The sequence below is a fragment of the Equus asinus genome, chromosome 29 (genome assembly GCF_041296235.1).
Source record: "Equus asinus isolate D_3611 breed Donkey chromosome 29, EquAss-T2T_v2, whole genome shotgun sequence".
NCBI classification, from domain to species: domain Eukaryota; kingdom Metazoa; phylum Chordata; class Mammalia; order Perissodactyla; family Equidae; genus Equus; species Equus asinus.
Genome location: NC_091818.1, coordinates 40,254,998 through 40,278,208, shown reverse-complemented (window position 1 = coordinate 40,278,208; position 23,211 = coordinate 40,254,998). Strand labels below are relative to the sequence as shown.

The window sequence follows — 23,211 nt, the reverse complement described above, 5'->3', positions numbered from 1 at the left end:
TATGTGTAGACCACATTTGGTTCATTCATTTGCCTGTAGATGGACCTTTGGGTTGCTTCCACCTCTTGGCTACCGTGAATAATGCTGTAATGAATATGTGTATGCAAATATCTCCTCGAGATCCAGGCCATTTATCTTTTAGCATATCCCTCAATTTGGGTTTGTCTGTTGCCTCTTTTTTGCTCGTTGTTGTTGAGGAAGATTAGCCCTGAGCTAACACCTGCTGCCAATCCCCCTCTTTTTCCTGAGGAAGACTGGCCCTGAGCTAACGTCCGTGCCCATCTTCCTCTGCTGTATATGGGGGACACCTGCCACAGCATGGCTTGAGGAGCAGTGCATAGGGCTGCGTGTGGGATCCCAACTGGTGAACCCCGGGCCACCGAAGTGGAGCGTGTGAACTTAACCACTACGCCACCGGGCCAGCCCCTGTCTATTGCTTCTTTACAATTAGGTACGGCTTCTGCATTTTTGGCAGGAGTACCTGGGAAGTAGTGAAGTGTCCTCAGTGCATCATCTTGGGAGACACGTGACATCTCTGTTTCGTTACCCGTGAGGTTAGCTTAGATCCCTTGCTCAGGATGGTGTCTGCCAGGTTTCTCTCCTGTAAGGTTGCTCTCTCTCCCTTTTTAATTAAGAAGTATTTTGTGGGGAGATACTAGGGACTCTGTTTCTTGTCAAACCTTCACCCCCTTGATGACTCTTGCCTGAAATCATTATTACTGTGGTGATTGCCGAATGGCGACTTAGGAATTCCATCCCTCCTTCTACATTGATTTGTTGGCATTCCACTATGAGGAAAAGCTGTCTCACCTCCTCACTCATTCATTCATTCATTCGTTTTGTCTACATTTGAGTGGATTTGGGGATTCTCCTTTCTCTCTGGGTTATCATCTATTACGGTCATTTGTTTTATCTACATTTGAGTGGATTTGGGGATTCTCCTTTCTCTCTGGGGTATCATCTATTACTGCCGCCATTCATTTTGTTGCTCAGATCGTACCAGATCTGGCGAGCGGGAACCCCTTAAAGTGGGCTCTTGTTTCTTTTTTTTGACATGTCCTCATCATTTCCTCATTAACTCATGTTTCAGCCTCAGGGTTTCCTGTGCTTCTTGTCTTTAGACATTGCTCAATTATTGGTATACGTTAAATAGTAAATAACTAAGATTAAATCTGCCTAAAGCTGTACAATGTCCAGACCCATCCCGGTGGCTGGTGACAACTCATCTGGGAGATAAGACAGCCGACTGTCAGGAGCACACCCATCTTGAACCCTAACTTCTGCACACTCCGAGCACACTTAGAAGCTCTCAGGCTATTTATTTAGTTTTAAAGGCACATGTGTTGGTTGGGTGCTCTGGGAAGCAGGATTAAGATGGAGTTGGAAGGCAGATTTACTGGGGTAGTGCTTGTGGGAGTACAGGAGAGGCTTGCAGCTCTGACACCTGTGAGAGGGAGGGGGGAGGGAGCGGGAGTGGGAGGAACAGCCTCATCCTGCAGGGCAGCTCTGAGAAGTCTCAGCCGCCCATGGGCAGCTCCAGTGCAGAGCTCGCCTGTGCAGGAGCCCCATGTTGGGCAGACATGGCCAGGCCCCGGGACCCTGCAGTGCTCAGTCATTGCCTGGGAGCTGCTGGGAAGAGCATGGCCTCAGCTGAGAGGCTGCTTCCGATCCCGGGGTGCTGTGGCTAGAGACTCTTAACTGTAGCTGACAAATAAGTTATTTCTCTCTCTCCTTTCTTCTTCTTCTTCTTCTTCTTCTTTTTTTTTTTTTGGTGAGGAACATTGCCCCTGAGCTAACATCTGTTGCCAGTCCTCCTGTTTTTGCTTGAGGAAGATTGTCCAGAGCTAACATCAGTGCCAAGCTTTCTCTATTTTGTATGTGGGATGCTGCCACAGCGTGGCTTGACGAGTGGTGTGTAGGTCCATGCCCAGGATCCGAACCTGTGAACGCCAAGCTGATGAAGCAGAGTGTGCAAACTTAACCACTACGCTGCTGGGCCAGCCCCAGCAAGTTCTTTCTTAAAGGGAGCTCAGAGTGACATACCTCTAAGGCTGCCATAGGAAACATATTTAAAGATTTTGTTTATTGATTAAAAATTAGAAGTCGAAGCAGAACTATTTCTACTTGGGATGTGAACCCCATATCACGCTTTTGTGGATCCCTGAGGTTCCAGTAATCCCTAGGGAGGCAATGCCGGTGTAGATGTCGGACTTCTTTCTAGTCTGGCATTTCGAGCTAGAGTCTTTGGTTTGGTTGAGAGGTGCCACGATTGTCTCCGCCTGTCCCGAGGTATGAATGCAAAGAGTTGGTAGCACAGTTCACGTCGCGAGGCCAGCAGGGATGGCTCAAGCACCGCTGCATTGCCAGGGGCTCATCAAAGGAATGTCCCCCCATCTATGGCTGCGGCCCCTTGACCACCCAGGTTGATCAGATGTACCACCGAAAGCTAGGTGAGCAGCCGTATACCAGATTCACTTAATACTGCAATTCTGGACTCAAAGACTTTACCAGGGGGAAGGACTGCTGTCACGAGATCGTTCTGCACTTGGAGTGCAGAGAAGTGTCCTGCCCCAAATCACCAAGTTGGTGAGCCAGGCCTGGAGCTCAGGCCCCGCAGAATCACAGGATGCCCCATTGGCAGGCCCAGCCAGAGGCTGCTAGTTTGACGGCCAGCTCTTGTGGGAACCCCTCTACAAAGGTTTTGACCGATGGGCATCCAGCCGCTGCTGGGAGTCCTAATGGGGCAGGCCGTCGCTATCTTTGGGTCCCATGGTCGTGGGCTGTGGGACAGCCAGTGGTGTCCCCGTTGTATCGTCCAGCCAGCAGTCTGGTTTCTGCTCATGAGAGCAACACAGTGCAATCACCGCCTCCTGCATGTGTCCGTGGTTATCACAGTATCTCATAGTTTTGTTCCTTAACCTGCATCTAGTTCTTTGGCTACTCCTCACAGAGCATGGCTTCCAGATGGTTCGAACATCCCAACGGCCTTTCTCTGGAGGCATGTGAGTTTGTTAACGTTCCCCTTAAAAGGCGTCACCCAGAACTGAGCACAGTTCTGCAGTGTGGTCTCACCACAGGCCATTCCAGACCACCCGTCCTCTCGCTTGAACACTACGCGTTCACACAGCCCGACTGGGGTAGGTTTTCCAACATCTACTCAGCATTGTTTTCCAAAACCTGCATTTAAAAATTTTTTTGGCTTGATTTGGCTCTATTTTTAGAATGTTTTCCACTGGGAGAAGGAAGAAGCGTGAGGGGGAACAGAGACGGGAAAGCGCGCCAATTCTGATGTGTCAACCCTGGCGTTGCGCCACTCCGTGGGGCTGCACCCAGCACACGGCGTCAGCCGGCCTTTCGACACAGCGCCCATTCCCCACTTTCTCAACCACAGCCTCGCTCTGCCATCGCCACCGTGTACTTCCTGTCCTCAGCAGAGGGTTGTCTGGTGGTCAGCTTCTGTTCTCACCCAAGTCCTTAGTCAGGAGCCTCAGTTATTTTGACTCGGGCTCCTCCTTCCCCTTGTGTGTGTGTTGGGGGATTTAGCTGATCTGTTGAGAAAACCAAGGGATGGAGACCAAACCACAGTCAAGACTGGAGGAAGTCTGGTCAGACATGTCCGTCACCCACCTTGAGGGGGCCTGGGCGATTCAAAAATGCTGATCTTCACACGCTTGTTGAGTACTTCACAGTGTTTCCAAGAGCGCTTCTTTTCATATCTGATTTGACCCTCATGGCCACCTCTTCAGGTAGACGGGGCCACTATTATCCTCATTTTACAGATGAACCCACTGATGGCCACAATGAGCGGCTCTCTGTCTGCCTCCAAGCCCTGTGGTTCCTGGAGCAGTTCTGGAGGCTGCTTCCAGCCCACGATGTGAGCCATGCTTGTTCCTGCTCGAGATTACTTGTTGATTAGTTGAGACATTGCAAATCTAAGCATTCTTCATCAAGCATAGATTGAACACCTCCCATGTCCTGACACTGTGATAAGCTCCCGGTGAGACAAAGGTGGACAGCTGTCCCTGTTTTAAGTTGCTTCTAGTCTGTAATTACTGTCAAGTTTCTACCTGTATTTCACTGGGAACAGTCACTGGAGAAGTGGAAGAGATGCCTAGAGACCCTCGGCAGTTGAGGGAACTGGGGTCCAGTGAGGAAAGACCTGCAACGCGGCATAGACGGGGTCAGAACTAGGGTCCATGCTCCCAGCTCCCAGCGCTCGGCCCCTTCCCCAGCCTGTAGTGTTCCTTCCATACTCCCTAATCCCACTGGACAAACTTTGCAGCTCAGACAAGTCTGGCTCTCAGTAGCTGAGAATCGAATCCTCGACCATCCATAGCTTCCATAGAATTGCTTTTTCTCGTCGTAATTTTGAATGCCTCACTCACTTTGGTGTTTACCGTAGGTCTATAGTGTCGCTCAACATGAACTTCTCCCTACAACCCGATTCTTTGAACATCTTGAGGCGAATTCACTCTTTCGTTGGCTTTGCTGCGCGCCAGGTGCTGACCCTGTTTACGCTGCTGTGAAGTCCAGGAGTGGGCTTCTCAGCCGGAAGATTGTATGTCTTAATGGGAACATGATAGCTGCCCACAACTGTTCGAGGGCAAGCATCTGTTGCTGGAGGAATGCACAGGCTTATTATGTAACCAGGAACAGACTGAGAGCCAATGGGGGAAGGTAGAGGATATGTTTGGCTCAGTGTAAGAAATATCTTTCTGGCCAATGGCCCTGTCTAATAATGGAACAAACAGCCTGAAGCCACAAGTCCAGGCTGAGGCTACCCAGGAGGGCAGTCAGGGAGGGGTTTCTAGATTCGAGGGGAGATGGCCTAGGGGACGTCCAAGGGCCAAAGGACACAGTCAGAAGGAGCAAGGTGAGCTCACTGTTGGGAGCACCTCACCGATGCTGCTCCTCATTGAGAAGCTGTTCCAGTAGCAGGAGAAGATGCCCAGGAGAGGGCAAGTGGAGCACTTGGGAGCTGGGGACCTTCTCCAGCCTCGCCTTAGCAACTTGGCCATGTCTCCCCTGCAAGTCTGAGAAAGATCGCTTAGCTGGGGGGCTAAAAACTGAGGTTCTCCTGCGAAGGAAGACGGGGAGAGTGGCTAGGGGGAAGTGTGACGAAAAATTTGGTGTGCCAACCTGACTGGGCCAAGGGATGTTCACATAGCTGGTAAAGCACTATTTCTGGGTGTGTCCGTGAGGGCATTTCCAGAAGAGATGAGCATTTGAACTGAGTAGAGAACATCTTCCTCCCCAGTTTGAGCAGGCATCATCCAATCCATTCAGGGCTTGACTAAAACAAAGAAGCAGAAGAAGAGGGAGTTCGTGCTCTCTGCTTGAGCTGGGATCTCCATTGTCTTCTGCTCTTGCGCATTGGCGCTCCTGGTTCTCAGGCTTTTGGACTCACATGGACTCAAACCATCGGTCCTGGGATTCTCGGGCCTTTGGACTTGGACTAAATTATACCACCAGCTCCCCTGGGTCTCCAGCAAGCAAATGGCAGACTATGGGACTTCTTGACCTCTACAACTGCATGAGCCCAGCTGAGTTGGGTGGAATGGGAAAGGTGGGGGAGGGGGAGAAATCCAGGAAACCCACCCTCTTCTAGCTTGGATGCCCCCTCCTGGTTTAGACTTCAGAGAGAGATGGATTCTGCAGAAAGCTGAAGACTCGGTTTGGATGGAGCTATTGGCTACCAAATATTGCGCATACTGTATGCCAGGTGCTCTGCTATGCACTTTTTATACAAAACCCCTATTTTATAGGCATCCTCCCCATTGATCGTTGAGCAAACTCATTATGGTACAGCGGGTCAAACTCGCTTGATGTGAAGTGCTTTGTTCAAAGTCCTGAGACTCCTCTCTCTCCTCCTTCCCCCGCCCTCATGTTGCTGATGCTGAGGGACCCCCACTGGGGAAGACTGGCAGTCCGAGGACGGATGCCAGAGCTCGGCTGTGGAGGCAGAGGTCTGGGCTGACCATGTCTTTCCCAATGATCTCAAGTCTCTTGGACTTGCTTCTTTCTACTCTTTCTAGCCCCTCTTTCTCCTTGTCTAGTAAACTGCTCTGTCCTAATTGCAACAGATGAATGTCTTCATTTTAAGATAGCTTTCTGTCTGTCCTCATCCTTTTTTTGTTTGCTTTTTTAAAAATTAAAGTGAAATTCACAGAACATAAAGTTAACCATTTTAGAGGGCATGATTCAGTGGCCTTTAGTACATTGACGATATTGTAAATCACTTCTGTTTGCCTCCAAAATATTTTCATCACCACAAAAGGAAACCTCCTCCCCGTTCAGCCGCCGCTCCCCATCTTTGCCTCGCTCAGGCCCTGGCGATCGCTAATCCGCTCTGTGTCTCCATGGATTTACCTGTCCTGGATATCTCATAACAATGGACTCATACAGTGGATGACCTTTGTGTCTGGTTTCTTTCACTTAGCATAATGGCATTAGTCTGCTCAGGCTGCCATAACGAAACACCACAGACGCGCAGCAGCTTAAACAACAACAAATTTATTTCCTCCCAGTTCCGGAGGCTGCAAGTCTGAGATCAGGTTTCATTTCTCCTGAGGCCTCTCTCCTGGGCTTGCAGATGGCCGCCTTCTTGCTGTGTCCTCACATGACCTTTGCCCCCTGTGCAAGAATCCACAGTGTCTCCTTGTTTGTCCAGATCTCCTCTTCTCATAGAGACACCAGTCAGAGAAGATTAGGGTTCACCCTAAGGACCTGGTTTTAACTTAATTACTTCTTTAAAGATGCTATGTCCAAATATAGTTACAGTCGAAGGTACTAGGGTTTAGGGTTTCACCATACGAATTTTGAGGGAATCCAGTTCAGCCCATAACAGTCATGTTTTGAAGTTTTGTCCATTGTCACAGTGTGTATCAGAACTTTATTCCTTTCCGTGGCTGAATAATGTTCCATTGTATGGATAGACCACATTTTGTTTATCCGTTCATCTGTTGATGGGCGCTTAGACTTTTGGCTCTTGTGAATAATGCTGCTACACCCACTGTCTGTTTACATAAAGTACTGGTGTTGGGGGATGGGTGGGAAAGGGGGCCCCGTGAGGAGGTGTGTGTACACACTCCCCAGACAGCAGTGGTAAGTGGCTGGGTGCAGATTTGAAGACCAGCTTTCTGTATCACGTGGTGCTGGCCCCGGTGCCCCTCCTCAAGCTAGTACCTGGGCATTTGGTGAAGAGCTGTGTTGTGAGCTTGCCATGGGGCGGTGGAGGATCACTGGGCTGTTGAGTCTCCAGCAGGCTTTGCTGTCCAGTGGGTGACACTCTGTCCCTGGCATCTGTCTGGCCTCTTTATCCACATGACTGGTGGCTGAGTGGTAGTTCTTCTAACTGATGAGGAAACAGCCCAAACAATAATGCCAGAATTGTCTAACTTACCCCCTTGAACAGACCTATACACAATTTATCGAGTGATGCTCTCTGAAAATTTTCCACCTGCTCAAAGTCACGTAGTACTTTTCCTAGGGCAAAGGTCAGTCTTCTGCTCCTGCTGCTTCTCCATCTGTGATTTGGGAGGAAGTGTCATGAAGGTCATAGGAGACCCTTAGACTGGAGACATCTGGGGGCTTTACGGACCAGGATTTGCCGTGGTTTCTCCCTGCTCCACCATGCGCCTACCCAGAGCTATTACCTCGGTTTATCTGGGTCTTACTACACTTCTGGAGTCTTCTTCCAACTCTCTGTTTTGTGTCTGTGTCTATAAAATATTGTCGTTGGGAAACTTTTCTGGCAGGAAACAAAGCCACAAGTGTTCTAGGGCATATTTTCATGCTTACAATGGAAAGAAGCAAGACTGGGTGTCAGAGGGGAAACTGGCTGGCCCCTTGCCATGCCTCCTTGGGCTGCTGGCCCTAACTGTGTAGGGTCCCTGTGGCCCAGGGTCTGGGCCTCCGATTTTCATCTGTAGAGGCTGGATTTTGGTAGTGCACCCAGAGATCATCAAGTTAAGGAGACCAAGTCACGAACCCAACTGACAAGAGAATGGTATATAAACTAGGATGCCCACTGGATACATTTCTAGGAGGCTCACACTGCTGGTAGAAAGGAACCTTCCAGTCAGCTTACCAGGGGATTCTCTGTCAGAGAAGGGAAATGGTGATTCTCTCCATGAGAGAAGGTGCATGGCAATGAGAAGCTGCTGTGTGTGGTGGAACAGAGAAGGGAGAAGGGAGTGACCATAACGGCTTCTCTCGCAGTCAAGGCAGCCTGATCCATCAGTTTCTCAATAAATTATCCACTAATTTATTCTCATTGCAGATGGTAGCTTTTTCCAGGATATGAGGGCCCCTGACTGCTTAGTAACACCGTTGTGGGTTTGAGCATCTGGCTCTTTTTCTGCCCCACCCCCACCTTTTGTTTTCAAGCCATTGAAAGGAATTTTCGAGAATAAAGGTTTCTTTCAGTTTCATAAGGATAAACTCTATTTGGGGGAGGGATGGAAGAGAAATTGAGAGCCAAGTCGTTTGAAAGACATCTCCACGCGGGGCCCTGCCTCTGGAGCTGTCCTTCATCCTTCTTCTTTACAAACCCAGACCAGAGATTCTGGACCTTACGGTATTTCAGGGTCCCAAGGGCATGCCTGCCTATTATGATCTGTTCTTAACACAGCCACCAGAGGCCACTCTAAACAAACTCTCATCCAGTCCCCCAGTGTTCACTGGGTGCCTTCCACCAGCCTGGCGGCTCTGTTCCAGGCGCCTTGCGTGGATACTTCAGTGAATATGAGGAAGGGCCCTCCCTGCCCTGGCGGGTCGTCCACTCTGTTGCTCATTCTTCTTAGCCCTTTGGCGGCTTCCTGTCTTTCGTAGGAGAGGAGCCAGTCTTCCTGATGGTCTGCAGGGCACTCTGTGATGCAGCCCCTCCCGCCTCCTCATCCTCCAGCCCTCTCTGTTCCACCCACCCTAGCTTTCCTCTGACTCAGGACCCCACTTCAGGGCCCTCATTCCTATTTCCTCTACCCTGACCTCCCTTCCTCCTGATACCTGGAAGAGTGATCGAAGACGTAGGATAAAAAAATGGAGTGTAAATCATCTCAATTATTTGTCATAGCATAACATGCTGAAAGGACAATATTTTGGATAGGTGAGGTTAATACAATATGTTACTGGTATTAGTTTCACCTGTTTCTTTTTACTACTAGAGACTTAAGCTATGATTGTAGCTCCCGGGGACAGTGCTGCCCCACAGGACACGGAGATGTCACGCTATGAAAACCTGGTGAGACTGCCGTTCTGTAAAAATGTATTATTAGTGATAGAAATTTGAGATTTAGCTAATAATCTGAATGATGTTGGAGATATAGGAGTATCTCTCCTTTTCTTTTTTCCCCTTCACTACTAAATTAGGACATCTTAAAACCTGTGAGAAGTACATAAAAAGCCCAAGGCCTCCTGCACATCTTTTTGTCATTTTCAATGCTGATTGAGACTCATTTCATAAAACTGGTATTCCTTTTTAAACTGGCTCTACTGTAGTAGCGACCAGGTGCCTTTTCTGCATCATAACAGTGGAAGGCTCTCCGGGTATGATGCTAAAACATGAAGGGCTCTGACTCTTTGGGAGGCTGGCTCCCTGCTTTTATATATTCAGTAGCACTTTATATTGTAGGGTCGTTTGAAGTTTTTAGCTATTAATCTTCATAATAGTTTCTTAAGATGATTCTTATTTATATTTCCACATTATAACCCAATACTGAGTAATTTAGAGATTGTCATCGAAACTGCGGGAAAATTGTGTTCTTGGCATTGTTCTCGGGAAGGAAACGGCATTCTGGTTGGAAAGTAATTTAATTGGGAGAAACTTGAAAGAATACCACGCTAGTCAACGATCTTGTTTTTTTTCTTCCTTGGCTTAGTAGCTTCTGTGATCACAGGCAAGTCATTTAATATTTGAGCCTTGAGTCCTTGTTGAATGTGTGGAGAAATGGGAGGTCTCAAGTTTTAGTTCCATGTGTCCTCTTGGACTCAGCAGAGAAAAACCGAAGAACAATGAGATATGTGAAATTCCCAGTTGATTTGCCCCCAATTATGTGCAAACTTTTCTTATCATCCCAGTATGGATTTACCCTTAGCCTGCATTTGGCATACTCTTACCCTACCTAACCCCTCTCTCTTAGTTCCCAACTTTTATTCTAATACATTCTGTACATTTTCTCTGTGGTCTTAAATGACAAGCTCTTGGCGTGGGAGCTATTTAGTTGTAAAACTCAGCGTGAGGCTTGGCAGAACACCACGATGACAACTATCTGGTCACTTACGTCTCTTCCCTGGCTGGACCCAAGATCACTGAGATCCAGTGCAGCTTGTTCCTCGCAGTGTCTGACACACAGCTCTGTTTGTGAGCATCTAATGAATGCTACGTACCGGAAGAAGATGGACAGTGAGCTTCTGAAGTAGTTACGCATCTTTGTGCCTTCTTTCCCCTCTTGCCATCCTCAACTGAACTCTGCGTGATTGTCTCTCTTCTTTTTTTTGTGCATGCAAATTGGTGACGAAGACTACAGACCCACTGATATTCTCCCAAAGATCTATGCAAAGCCCAGAAATACAATCATCCTCCCCAAATTAAAACACAGCTTGAGCGTGATTCCCTTTTCCCAGCGGTGCAGGAGTCATGCAAATTCTGTTTGTATATGTGTGTCGTTTGCAAAAAGCAAAGGTGTTAGGAACACATGCAAATCGCCAGAGTTCTTGACCACCTTTCTGCCAGTTTCCTTCTCCCTAAAGGCCTGGATCTACACAATCTATGCATTTTCTTTCAGAATTTGAGCAAATTGAGCTATCGCTGATTTTAAGTTTTTTGTTTTTTTACTGTTTATTTTGAAAAACAAGAAGTTACAAAATAGTACATCGGGTCCCATGAACCCTTCAGCCAGCTTCCTCTCATGGTGACATCTTGTGTGACTGTAGTAAAATGCCAAAACCGGGAAATCGACCTTGGTACAGTACTGTTAATGGTTAACAGTTAACTGCAGAAAGTCTGATTTTTAAAAACCACAAATATTTTGAAGTTATAAAATAATACTTTTAAACACAAATAATATATGTCTTGATATTGGATGAGGCGATTGACAAGGAGGATAACATTAATCAGAGCTGTAGCCAGGTGTGATGCTGGACAGGAGACCCCAGTGGGTGGTTTGAAGAGCACGGTCACACCTCAGGAGTGTGCCCAAAGAGAAGGAAAGTCCTGTCAGAAGTGGAGTAACATGAGCAGAGGGAAATGGAGACGTGCTGGAAGGTTCAGTGGGACTTTTGTTGCATCTGTTCACCCAGAGCCAGGCTGTGGCCACGGAGGACCTGTCCTCACATTCTGAGAAGGAGACATCTAAGTCCAGTTGATTGGAGAAAAGTGTATGTGACAGTCGTAGGAAAATTATGATTTTTTTCATAATCTTTAGTTTTTAGGGCAGCTTTTGGTTCACAGCAAAATTGAGAGGAAAATATAGAGTTCCCATATTCCCCTGCCCCCACACATGCATGCCTCCCCCATTATCAACATCCCTCACCCCACACTGGCACGTCATCATCACCCAGAGTCCATAGCTGACCTTGGGGCTCACTCTTGGTGTTGAACAGTCTATGGGTTTGGACAAATGTATGATGACATGTATCCACCATTATAGTATCGTACAGAGTAGATTCAGTGCCCTGAAAATCCTCCGCCTGTTCATCCCTTCCTCCCCACGAACTCCTGGCAACCACTGATCTTTTTACCATCTCCAAAGCTGTGTCTTTTCCCGAATGTCACAGAGTTGGAATCATACAGCATGTAGCCATTTCAGACTGGCTCCTTGCACTTAGTAATATGCACTTGTTTCCCCATATCTTTTCATGGCTTGATGGCTCATTTCTTTTTAGCGCCGAGTAATATCCCATTGTCTGGATGGACCACAGTTTATTTATCCATCCGTCTGCTGAAGGACTTCTTGGCTGCTTCCGTGTTTTGGCGATAATGAAAGGAGCTGCTCTAAACCTGCGTGTGCAGGTTTTGAATTGGGCGCTCGGCCCATCGATGTGGCATTGTGTGGACGTCTGTGTTTCCATTCACGTATGAGTGACAAACATTTCACTTTTAAAAAATCGCCTCTCCCCTCTCTTTGGATGGGTGGTGAGGTAAGGGCTTATTTCAGTCTTTCATTTAGTGTCTCACTTCATTCTCTCAGACATGAGATCGTGCACGGGAGCACATGACGACACTTGATGTCTAATTAGCAACTTCTGATTGCCCAGGGCCTGCCATGGCTTGTTCTGCCTCTCATTCTCCTGCTGGGATGAGCATGGTTGAAATGTTTAAATCTGGCTAACTGGCACAGGATCATGGAAATGGGGTTGCTTTTTGCTGTTGTTACAGTACCAGGGAGCAGGGTTTAGAGACATCCGCTAGAGAGGGAAGTGGGAACAGAGAAGACCATGGAGAGAAACCACTTCCTCCATCCTTTCTCTGAGTAGACCCAGCTCAAGACTTCTTCTCTCCAAGCACCTCCACCGGGCACAAGAAGGTCTCTCTCTCTGCTCTTTTCTGCCAAACCGCTCAGCTGTTCTGGGTGAGAAGGTCTGAGTCACCCTGTGGTCTCCCCCTCCATCAGAACTGCACACAGCACCCTGGGGTTCGAGTCTACTGGGGAGTTAGCTGCTGTGTCAAGTAGGGGAAAAAGTTCCCTAACTGGCTGTGTTCCTTGACCTCTGACCTAGTTCCTTAACCGCTCTAATCTTCCCTTTACTCACTCAAAACAAGCGGATGCCTGGACTGTCTGGAAGGTTCCTCAGTAGTCCCTAGGACATGTATCATAGAATCTCCTCCAGTACTTGGAGCCGTGCTTTCTGTCAAAAGCTTATTGTGTTGGAGAAACTTTTACATCCTCTGGAGCCTTTTCTGAAAGACTGTGTTCCTGATGGCCAGACTGGGGACAGCGGGCTTGGTAAGAGCCCTAGATGGGTGAAATGGGGCCCCTAGCGGAACTAGGAAAGAGTTAGGAGGATGTCTACAACAGTCAACCCTGAACCAGGACGTTCCTGGAACTCGGTTGCAGGTGGGTTGTTGATACCCGGTTCTGCAGTGGAGTGGTTTCATCGTCCATGAGGACACTACTCTAGTGTTCTTCAGCGCTGCCAGCGGGACACCAATTCTGGCTGCCCTCCCCCTTTATTTTAAAGTGTGGATTTGTCCTTGTCCCCCCACGCACTAGCTGTTCGTTTGCATTTAGATATCAGAGGCAGAGAGGGATTAAGTGAGCTTCCGCCCCGCCCTCAGGTGCAGGAGGTGATGAGGCAGAACTTAGTTCTTGCTGGGCAGCGATGGACGCCTGAGGACACAGGGCTGGCAAGTGCGGGGGCTGCGTGGCGAGGGCGAGTGCTTACTGGGATCTCCGAGGAACGTCAGCTGCCTCGGGTCCTCAGAGCTGGCCTCCGGTCAGAGCCGTTATCTAGGCCAGGAGAGGAAAGCGGTGCCCCAGCTCGCGTGGAACCCTTCTCCCCCTCAGCTGAACCCCACAGTTGTCCGCAAGCTTCGAGGCTCGCCCTGCCTGTGTGTGCAAAAAAACCCGGTGCAAAACAAGCAGGCATGCTGCTACCCTGGTTCTTCCTGGAGAAGCAGTGGCAAGCATGCAAGGGTGCAGCCGCCCCCCGGTGCACAGCCGGCCCCCTCTCCGACCCCAGCGAACCACGTGGCGCGGGCGCTCGCCCGCTGCTGTTTTTCTCTTGGGATTAGCCCGCTCTTATTTCAGGAGTGGAGTGGGACTCTCCCTGGGGCGTTATAGGGTGTCACGTCTGGCATTTGCTCCCACTGCAGAAAAACAAGTCCCAATGCAATGCACTCGGGTTTCTGAACAGCTGCCCGAGCTCCGGAAACCAAACAGTCAGCAAAGCTGTTCGAGGGAGAGCAGCGACTCTGGGAAGGGCGGGGGCGGGAGGGGTGCCCGAAGAGGGGGCGGGGCACGGGGGCAGAGGGTACCTGCCTGGTGGGTGGCGCTTGGCGCTCCGGGTCTCTGGGTGGGCTGGGGTGCGGGGAAGGGGGGATGCCCGGATTGGGCGGGTTGCCCGGAGTGGGGTTCGGGGCGCGGGGGAGGGGTATCGGGAACGCCCGCCGGCTGGGCGATGCTGGGCGCTCCCAGCCCCTGGGCTGGCTGGGGTGCAGGGAGTGGGGAGGAGGCGGGGGCGGGGTGCCTGGAGTGGGGGTCGAGGGGACTGGGTAGGAGCACCAGCCTGGTGGGCGACCTGGGCGCTCCCAGCCTCTGGACGGGCTGGGGTGTAGGGAGGGGGGTTGGCCGGGGTGGGGCGGGGCGGGCAGGCGGGGCGGGAGCAGCCGCGCCGGCAGCCAGGGAGCCGGCGCCCTCCCAGCGGAGCCATGCGGGACGTGAGCGACGTGTGGCAGCCTCTGCGCAGACTACTCCGTTGCAGCTTGGTTTCAGGGAGCGCCGCCTTCTGCCTTCCAATCACAGCACAACCTCAGCGTGAGGGATGCACCTCTGCAAGGCAGGGCAGCGCTTCCGTGCTGATGTATCGCGTGCTCAAGTCACATCCATGTAATGCCACTGTGCAGGCTGCAGTCCCTGCTAAAAGCACCCCAGATCTTCCCAGGGCACGCACTGGCTTGACTACATAATTGTCACATGTCTCGAGCTGACACAAAACTGCGAGTACCAGGGAGGCAGAAAGGATACATACACACCAAAAATCGGCAAGGAAGAGATGCAGTAGGGCTGTGCCCCATAAATGTCATGAATTTTAGGGGTTTTCATAATCAAGGTGCCTCCTCCCAATAGTTATTCCGGGGTTTATAGTCAGGTAATGAATTGCGGGTCAGAATAGGATTTAGTTTTATTTACTCTTCTCGGAGAGAGAAAGGTATATTGAAAATATTGTAAACGGCCTCGTTTCATTCCAGTCCGGCCTCCGGGGCTTTCCCGCCCCCTCCTCTTGCCCAGCACCCCAGGCCCCTCAGCGGCCGGTCTTGGAGCCGGGGTTCCAGTTCTTGGGGCTGGGTATTGGGGCAGCAATGTTCAGCACAAGTCAAGGTTTCTAAGGGCTTCAGGAAAGTGGGCGGGGTGAGGACGAAGGACAAAGGAAGCCACCGCGCCGCGGGTGGTGGGGGTCGTGGTGGGGCAGACTCACAAGAATTATTAGGGAGCAGCTCTTGCAAGGAGGGACCCGGAGAGCTGTGCACCACGGGCGCTCTCAGCATCCTCCCTCGGGCTGCCATCTAGGGTAGCAGAGATCCCCCATTCCCCGTCCCCCCTAACCTCCCTCCAACCTTTAACCCTAAGCCCGGTTCTTCAACTTGACTGTGCCTGGCTCGGATCGCATGTTAAGAACGTGGAGTATCGGGGTCCCACTCCCAGAGAGGTCGAGTCTGTAGGAGGCATTCTAACCAGCATCCCAGGTGATTCAGCTGCGGACGTCCGCGGACCGCACTGCACGGCGCCGCTTCTTTCTTCCCAGCACCGTTGAGATGATTATTCTGGGAAGCTGTGCCTGTCGTCTCTAGGGGATGATAAGAGTTGGCTCAGAGACCTTCGGCAAGGGCTCGGGTTAGGGCGTTACGAGAAGGACTGCAGGAGTAGGGCGCGCTGCTGTCGCCGGCCTGCAGGGGGCGCCCCCAGGCCATCTCCTGGCTTGCCCACCCCCTCTCCCCACGTGCAAGGGGGCTGAAACCCGAGGAATGCGTCCCCGCCCCGAGGCTGACGTGTGCGGGTGCGTCGCTGCCGCCGCGACTCTTAAAAGCACGGGTGGAGCGCGGGGCATCCTAGCAGAGCTGGAGAGGAGGCCAGCGGGAGGAGAGGGCGGCAGACTCTAGCTGGCGCACGGGGACCGCGGCTGTCACTGCGCTCCGAGCATCCCGGGGGCTTCCCGAGTGGACGAGCCCGGCCTTGCGGGAGCTGCGGCTGCAGCCCCAGCCTTCTGCCCCTCTCGCAGCGCGCGTGCAGCTTCACGCCCCGGGCGAGCGTTCGTGATTTAGCACAAAGCACGTTTCCCAAAAGCAGCGCTAGGGAGAGCGCCCTGGCCGCGCTCCCGCGTACGCACCCCCTCTTGCCCTTTGTTTCGGGGGTCGACACGCTGCTTTCCTCCCCAAGTCTGAATTCTTCTCGAGGGGCGGAGAGCCGCCGAGGCTGGGCTGTGAAGATGCCCTTGGAGCTGACTCAGAGCCGGGTGCAGAAGATCTGGATCCCCGTCGACCACCGTCCCTCCCTGCCCAGATGTGAGTGCAGATGTGCGCGGGGCCGGGTTGCAGGGGAAGAGCGCGCCGCGTGGAGAGCGAGGCCATTGTGTGGCCGGCCCCGGCGGGGCGCTTTTGTGCCAACTCTCCTCCTCCGGCGCTCTCGTGCGGAGCCGGGCGCCGCCCTCCACCGCTGTCCCCGCGGGCCGGGGCCGGACGACCCCTGCTCCTCCCCAGCGCGCCGCCGGGTTCCGCCACCCTCGCGGCGGAGAGGGGTCGGCGGTGGCGCGGGGCGGGGACGGCGCGGGCTCCGGCGCGGCTGGGCGCGGGCGCTGCTCCTCCCCTGGCCGGCGTCGGGGGCGCTGTGGCCCGGCCGGCGGCAGCGCGGGGCTCCGCTCGCCTCCCCCGGGTCTCCGCTCCGGAGCGCCGGCGGCGGGAAGCGCAAGGCGCTGCGGAAAGCCTTTGCTGCGAGGACGCTTGGGAAGGGGCGCCCGCGTGTCGCCAGCCCGGGCCACCCTCCTGGGCGCCTGCCGGGCCGGGAACGGCCGAGGGACGCGGCCGCTCGCACGTGCCGCACCTCCTCGGGGCTCTCCACCCCTTCTTCTGTCTCTCTCCCCTCCTCCCTCCTTCCTTCTCCTCTATTTCCACCCGCTCTCCGCCTTTCTATGTATTTCCATCTCTTGTTTCTTTCCCCTCCTTTCTAATCTCCTTTACTTCTCTTTATATTTCTATCTTCTCTCTTTTTACTTCTCTTTCTCCACTTTCTCTCTTTCCTTCGTTGTATTCTATTCCTTCGCCTCTCTCCCTCCCTCCCTCTCCCCGCTCCCACCTCCAGCTCCTGTGCTGGGGGCCACGAGAGAGCTGCTTGGAAAGCAAGCCTTTGCCCCCGGTTTGGGAAGGGTCTGTGGGTCGGTGACTGCACACTTGGCAGCGTTTCACACGCACGCACACACTCCTCCGTGCTCGGAATTTGCTGGCAGTTCCCCTCCCCGCCTGTCTCGGGCCATAAACGCTTTGGAAAGGTTTATCTTGGGCTGGGTCCCTAGCTGCGGAGAGAGCCACCTCTTAGAAAAAAGGTTTGAAAGTGGCACCTTCTCCAGGTTACCCGCCCATCAGGTGGATAGGGTCTAGCAGGAGTGATGGGTGTTTCTCTGGAGGCCCAGTCACCTTGCCTGACAGTAAACGGAGGACCCCAGGGGCAAACCCTCAAGGTGGCTTCTAGGCATCGTTGGTGCCTGAGTACGAGGCAGCCTGCTGGCCTCTGCTGCCACGTTCCTCAGGGAATGGTCACCGAGGCCACCAGGACTGCTCGCTGCCTCTGGCTTTGCCCAGGTCTGAACACCACCTCCCGCCCCCCAGACCTGCCCTGGGGAGTGGGGAGCTCTGGCCCTGTGGTGCTGCTACGTCATCCTGGTGACGGGACCTGGCAAAGCGCTCCCGACACAGAGGGCTGCTCCTTCATCAGCCTGTCGCTTCTGCAGGACCCACGGGTTCTGGGGGCTGCAGAAACCTTAAGGAGCTCTAGGTTTCTTTGCACGGTGGCCAAGGCTAGAGGCTTTTTCAGGTCTGTTTCTTGTTCCGCCACCCTTTTGGATAGACTCTTAAACAGCTTGCTAAACTGGGGCTGACCACGGTCTGGGTGTGTTTCTGTAAAACCTGTTGCTCGTGAGGATGGCAGCGCCTTAAATCCTGAGGGAGGTTTGGCCACCGTGAGCTGCAGAAACAACCCCGCCCTTTTTGACTTTTGAATAAAAGATATTTATGCAGCACTTTGTAAACTGTCATTGGTCATACAACTAGACGTTGGTTCCCTCTGTGTGTAAATTTGTATAAATGCATCTGTAGGTATGTGTGTACACACGCACACACATTTGGTAGTCCCCTGAGGTTCATGGTGGCGGGGTGGCATCTGGGAGCAATGACCGTGAGGCTCGGTGCAGAGGCTGCTGAGATTAGATTGGCTGGCGTTCGCTCAGCCGTGTAATTTCAAGGGACACAAGTGTGCAGCGATGTTTCCTGCCTCCAGGCTTCGGAGACCCATCCATTAGACTCTATCAGTCTGCACGTCTCACACGCAGAGGAGAGATTTGCTTAAAAATCCCTGTCAGAACCATTCAGAGTTTGGTGCGGTGGGGGGGTGGGGGGGACGGTTTGCTAAAGCTGATGGATTAAGGCTTGTCTCCGCCCTCTCCTGGAATCCCTGTGCCTGGCTCTGGGCTGTCGGCTCTGACACCATCTGCCTTATAAAAATATCTGCAGCTGGATATTTATTACATGCCCTTATTCGAGTAGTGGTCTCGTTCTTGGTTTATGTAGTCACCGTTAGCTCTCATTGGAATAGAGAAAAGAGGATTTATTTTTTCAGCCTTTTTCCTGATTCTCCCCCTGCCCCTTTACTGCCACTTGGAACATTGGATGGATTTTCTTATTCCAAAACCTGTTACCGTCTTTCTAAATGGAGTCCTAATCGGGGGTCTGCATCAGATGCCCCTGAGGTTTATTAACAAAATGAGGGTGTGAAGGATCTTACTGTCCACATACCAGGAACGGTAAGACCACAACAGAAAGCCCCAGGTGGATTCGTTTGGTGATGTTCCTTCCTCCGAAGCATGTCAATTGGGTGCCCCATTGCTGCACTCACGTTGTGATAAATGCGTCTTACAAAACCTGCAGCTTCCTTCACATGCAGGCCGTAACTCGGGGAGACTTCCTGAATCGGTGAATCAGCTTCATCGATGAGGAAGTAAATTATTGACGGACAGCAGCTGGCTCTCCTTTCTGTTTGTCATCGCTGAAAGTCGAGAGCCTTTGCGTGGGAGGCCCTGCTCCTTTGGGCGAGTTATTGATCAACTCAGAACCTCAGCTTCTTCATCTATAAAGTAGGTTACATCCTGTCCACGGATAGAAAGATTTTCATCTCAATAGAGTCTTAAACCCTCTGATGGTATTCTAACTTAAATAAGGAAAAGAGGGGGATGTTCAAGAGAAATCCCTGCCTTATCCTTGGGCGGCCACTACAGTTTATAATGGTGATTCTCCACCCTGGCTGCACCTTAGAATCATTTGGGGGAGATTTTGAAAAAAAAAAATCCATACTGGTACCCCAAGCCGAGTTAGACTTGCTGCAGCTGTGCCCCGGGCATCCTATTTTTAAAAAGCTCCTTAGGTCCAGCCGCTGGTGGGGAACCACTAGTTTAGGAAAGAGCCCTCGAAGGATTTCAGGTGAGAAGGACCTAGGTGAGCCCCAGTTCTGTTCCTTACTACTCTCATCACTTGTGGGTCTTCATTTCCCCGCGTCTAGAAGGATGAAAGCCACATGGCTGATACTGCCTGGGCGGGCGGCCGCTGGTAGGAGGCATTTCACACATATTGTCAAATGAGTCAGTAAAACGCCCAGCCCCTCCCTATTGCTGGCAGAGACCACCTCGGGTTGGAAGGGCCATTTCTTGGGCAAAGTATGAATTAAAATGTGCATGCAAAGGAAGGAATGAGGACAGTACGCATCAAACTCTATAGCAGAGCTTTGCAAAGAGGTTTCGCTTAGCTGAGTTGTCCCCATCCCGCAAGTCCTCAGGCCCAGCCCCCTGGGGCAAGCTCACTTCCATGTTGATTCCTAACATTAACTAGTAAGCAGACCCTGGGCTGATGTGGGCCCAGGAGAGGGTTTGTGTCCAGTGGACGACAGTCAAGGGTCCATCATCGCTTTCTGGGCTTGCATTCCATTCTCCCAGGGCCAAGCGCGTGAAGCCTGTTTCCCAGAGAGCCCCTTGGAGGTGCTGATGTAGCTGCAGGGCACAGCAGGTCTTTCTGTGCTGCATCCGCTTGCCTGGCCTGGTGGGGGTAGGTCAGGGCAATCGAAATCCCGTCAGGCAGTTCGGGGGCCTGACCCTGTGTGTAGATGCCACTCACCATCTGTCTGAAACAGCCCTTTCCACTGGTTCCCCTGGAAGTCGTCATTGATCCATAACTTGTCTGCGGTAGAAAAGAGCACCAATGACTTGGCGTCTTTTTGAGGTCACCATGGCGGGGCACCTCTGGGTAGAAGAAAGCTTGCAGGAGCTACGGGAGCAACAGCAAAGTGCCTTCCAACGGTTTATTTTATTTTCTGAGCCTGAGTTGTGGGTGTCAGTGTCGGGGGTGAGGCTGGCTGTCGAGGGCCTGCCTGTGTGAGTGAATTACACGTGATCAGAGAAGTTAGCAGCTTCATCCGGGGAGTAGGGCTGGAATCGGAACCCGAGAATGTGGCCTGTGTCCAGGGCCCTGACTCATCCAGCTGATCATTTCCAGGATTGGCTACTCAGCTCACCATAGGCTGCTGCTCGCCTCGCTCACCAGCTGGGCTCCTGGTCATCCTCTGCTTTCCTGGATCCACGGATGTGCAGGGAACTAGCACATTATGGACCAGCCCAACCGAGTGGCTGGCGGTGGTCGGTCAGGTCCTAACTTAGGTGCTACCGGGGACGCTGACCCAGCTACCCAGTTCAAGCCCAGCCCCACAGCCAGCCGCAGCCCCAGGGCCAGCGCTCTCTATACGGACGTCTGCTCTGCTGTCATCGTGGCATTTGTCATGCTCCAAAATGATCTTGTGTGTTTCTTTGCTTGTATGTTGTCTGCCCCTGACCCCAGACTGGAAGCTTTTCATACAGTGATTGCGTCCACACGTGCTCACGTGCTCTGTGCTCACAGGGCACCCGGCACGTGTGTCCGCTGAGTGAGGGAGTACTTGTAATGACGTTGGAGAGTGGAGGGTCAGCTCCCGGACCTCGGTGACTTTCCATGAGCTCTTACTCAAGCGATGGCCTTAACCACGGGTGACACTTTTAGCCTGAGCCCCCCCCCCAAACTGTAGTTGCTTCTTTATACCCGAAACATGGTGAACATCTGCATCCCCTTATACACATTTATGCCAACATCACGTTTCAGCATAAAAACTTTTCTTTTTGTGAAAAAGAAGTTAAAATATTAAACAGTTGTATAAGATGAGATGAAACACGCAAGTACCTTCTGGAACATCTTGTGTTCGACTCTGTACTTCTCACCCCTCATCCCTGTGCTGTTGGGGAAGAGGAGGAAAAGGCGGAGCTCCAGGGAAGATGGTGCAAGAGGTGGGAGGGGGCTCTCCTTTTCAAAAAGGTCCACAGAGACGAAGAAACTCAGGGTCTAGGGGAAACTGAGGCAGAGGCAGGTGCTTATAGGACCACAAAAGCCCTTGGGATGTGCTGTGAGTTTTAAAAAGAGGAGGGAAGGACGAAGGAGAGTAAGACTCAAAACTTTCGGCAAAATGTGGTGCGGCTTCCATGCTCTGCTGGGGACCCAGGACTCCTGGGCGGAGCGATGGCTGCAGCCACCTCTGACGGTATCCCCTACAGCTGCTTCAACTTCTGCCAGAAGCCACAGGACTAGGGAGGGTGGCTTTTGCTTTACCAAATAAGGGAGCAATGGTTTATTTCGGTTTGAGATTCAACCTGCGTTTTTGGCTTAAGAGATTTACTCTGCCGTGTCTTTATGACTTTTTCCTCTCCCAGAGCCTCTCTTGCTGGAGGGAATTTGTGCAGATGACTAGTGGATCATAGAACGAATCCCTGATTGCATAAGTCGGTCAGCCCCTGTCTGCGCTTCCTTGGCGTGAGGCCAGCGCAAGTGTGCCATGCCTGTGCGCATCTGAGAGAGAGCGTGTGTCCGTCCATCTCTGCACGTTCAGATGCCCTTGGGAGCAGTGGCACCGTGGGGACATCAGATGAGATGAGGGGAAAACCAGTGGCTTGGGAGAAGGATTAGTGGAGTATTGTTTCCAGGAACCCGGGAGGACTCTTCAACAGTCTTCTCCTTTGTCACCTGCAGCTGCCACAATGTGTGCAGCAGGGTGTGTCTTGTGTCCCCGCGGTTTTCCCGGAGGCCGTCACCTTTCTCTGCTTGCCCCTTGGGACTCAGGGCACTGCTTTGCTCCACTCACACGCTCACACCGGGCAGGACAGCTCCTCTGTTTTCTAGGAACTGGTTTGTTCCTGGCCACTGGGAGCCGAGGAATCCAGCCAAGGGCTTTGTGGCTCCGGAATGTCTCCCGGCCTCCTGCTGGCCTGTCTTCCTTTTCCTCTCTCTGCATGGAGAAGGTGGCTGATGGTGTGCAAAGATGGAAGGAGGAACAGCTCTGTATGTCGTGCTGGCTTCCTCTCTGCCTCCAGCCTCCAGGTCCAGGAGGCAGATCCTAGGCCAGCACTAAGGGCGTGGGACCTTAGTTTGGTCACCAGCCCAAGTGTGGGACCATGTTGGCGCGTCCAGCTTAAGAGGAGGCGTCTTCCTTTGAGCTTGTGCCTGTCGGTGGCCTGGTGGCCTTCTCTCCTCCCCCGTGGGCCCTCACCTGCTTCGAGAGAGGCACAGCCCTCTCTGAGTCTGCCGTCTGCCTAGCCTGGGTGCAGCCGGAGCAGCCTGGCCTGCACCCGTGTGGCCGGTGCTGGGCGCGCTGCCACATGGCTGATGAGGAGAGCTGGGCAGTGCTGCCTGGCTGGGAGCGGGTGGCCGGTCTGTTGCTCCCAGTGAGCACCCTTGTCACTAGGATGCCAGAGTTGCCTGAGAGTCTCAGGGCAAGATGCCAGCCAGGGAAATACAGTGGCTTAAATGTCCGGAACAGAGTTTTGGGCTGCTCTCTTGAAAACCCAGTGAAAGCCTCTCTCCCTGGCGTTTTGCTTATTGAGATTACGAGGAACATGGAGCTTCCCAGGGCCCTGCTTGGGGTGTGGTGACCTGGAGCTTCGGAGGCCCAGTGACCTGCCAGCCCTTCCACAGGGCTCTGGCATCCATCGAAACTTGGAAAGGGAGGAGCAGGAAAGGGCAGGAGAGTCTCAGGGACAGGACTTTATCTGTCACCCTTTCTGGGGAGCCAGCATTCTAGGTCCCTGACCTACTTTCATTTAATAAACTCTTACTTTTTACAATTGCCTTCTTTAAAAGGTGGTTGTGGGGTTTTTTGTGCATGTGTGGTGAGGAAGATTGGCCCTGAGCTAACATCTGTTGCCAATCTTCCTCCTTTTTTTTTC

The 23,211-nt window shown here is 52.2% G+C and overlaps 1 protein-coding gene across 14 annotated transcripts in view; it reads left to right on the top strand.

The window, feature by feature from the left end:
* PFKFB3 (6-phosphofructo-2-kinase/fructose-2,6-biphosphatase 3) overlaps positions 1 to 23,211 on the top strand; it is a 115,962-nt gene that overhangs the window by 40,502 nt on the left and 52,249 nt on the right. For 5 of the 14 annotated variants that reach the window (XR_011499246.1, XR_011499247.1, XR_011499245.1 and 2 more), the window contains exon 1: positions 15,753 to 16,219. The exons of 6 other annotated variants lie outside the window; for them this stretch is intronic. Coding sequence is in view for 5 of the 8 variants with exons in the window: in XM_044762361.2 (XP_044618296.1) it covers positions 16,144 to 16,219 (76 nt within the window). In the remaining 3 variants the exon portion in view is untranslated. Of the gene's footprint in view, positions 1 to 15,717; positions 16,220 to 23,211 lie in introns of those variants that run through there. 3 more of the 14 variants (XM_014841331.3, XM_014841332.3, XM_044762366.2) reach the window with 2 other exon arrangements.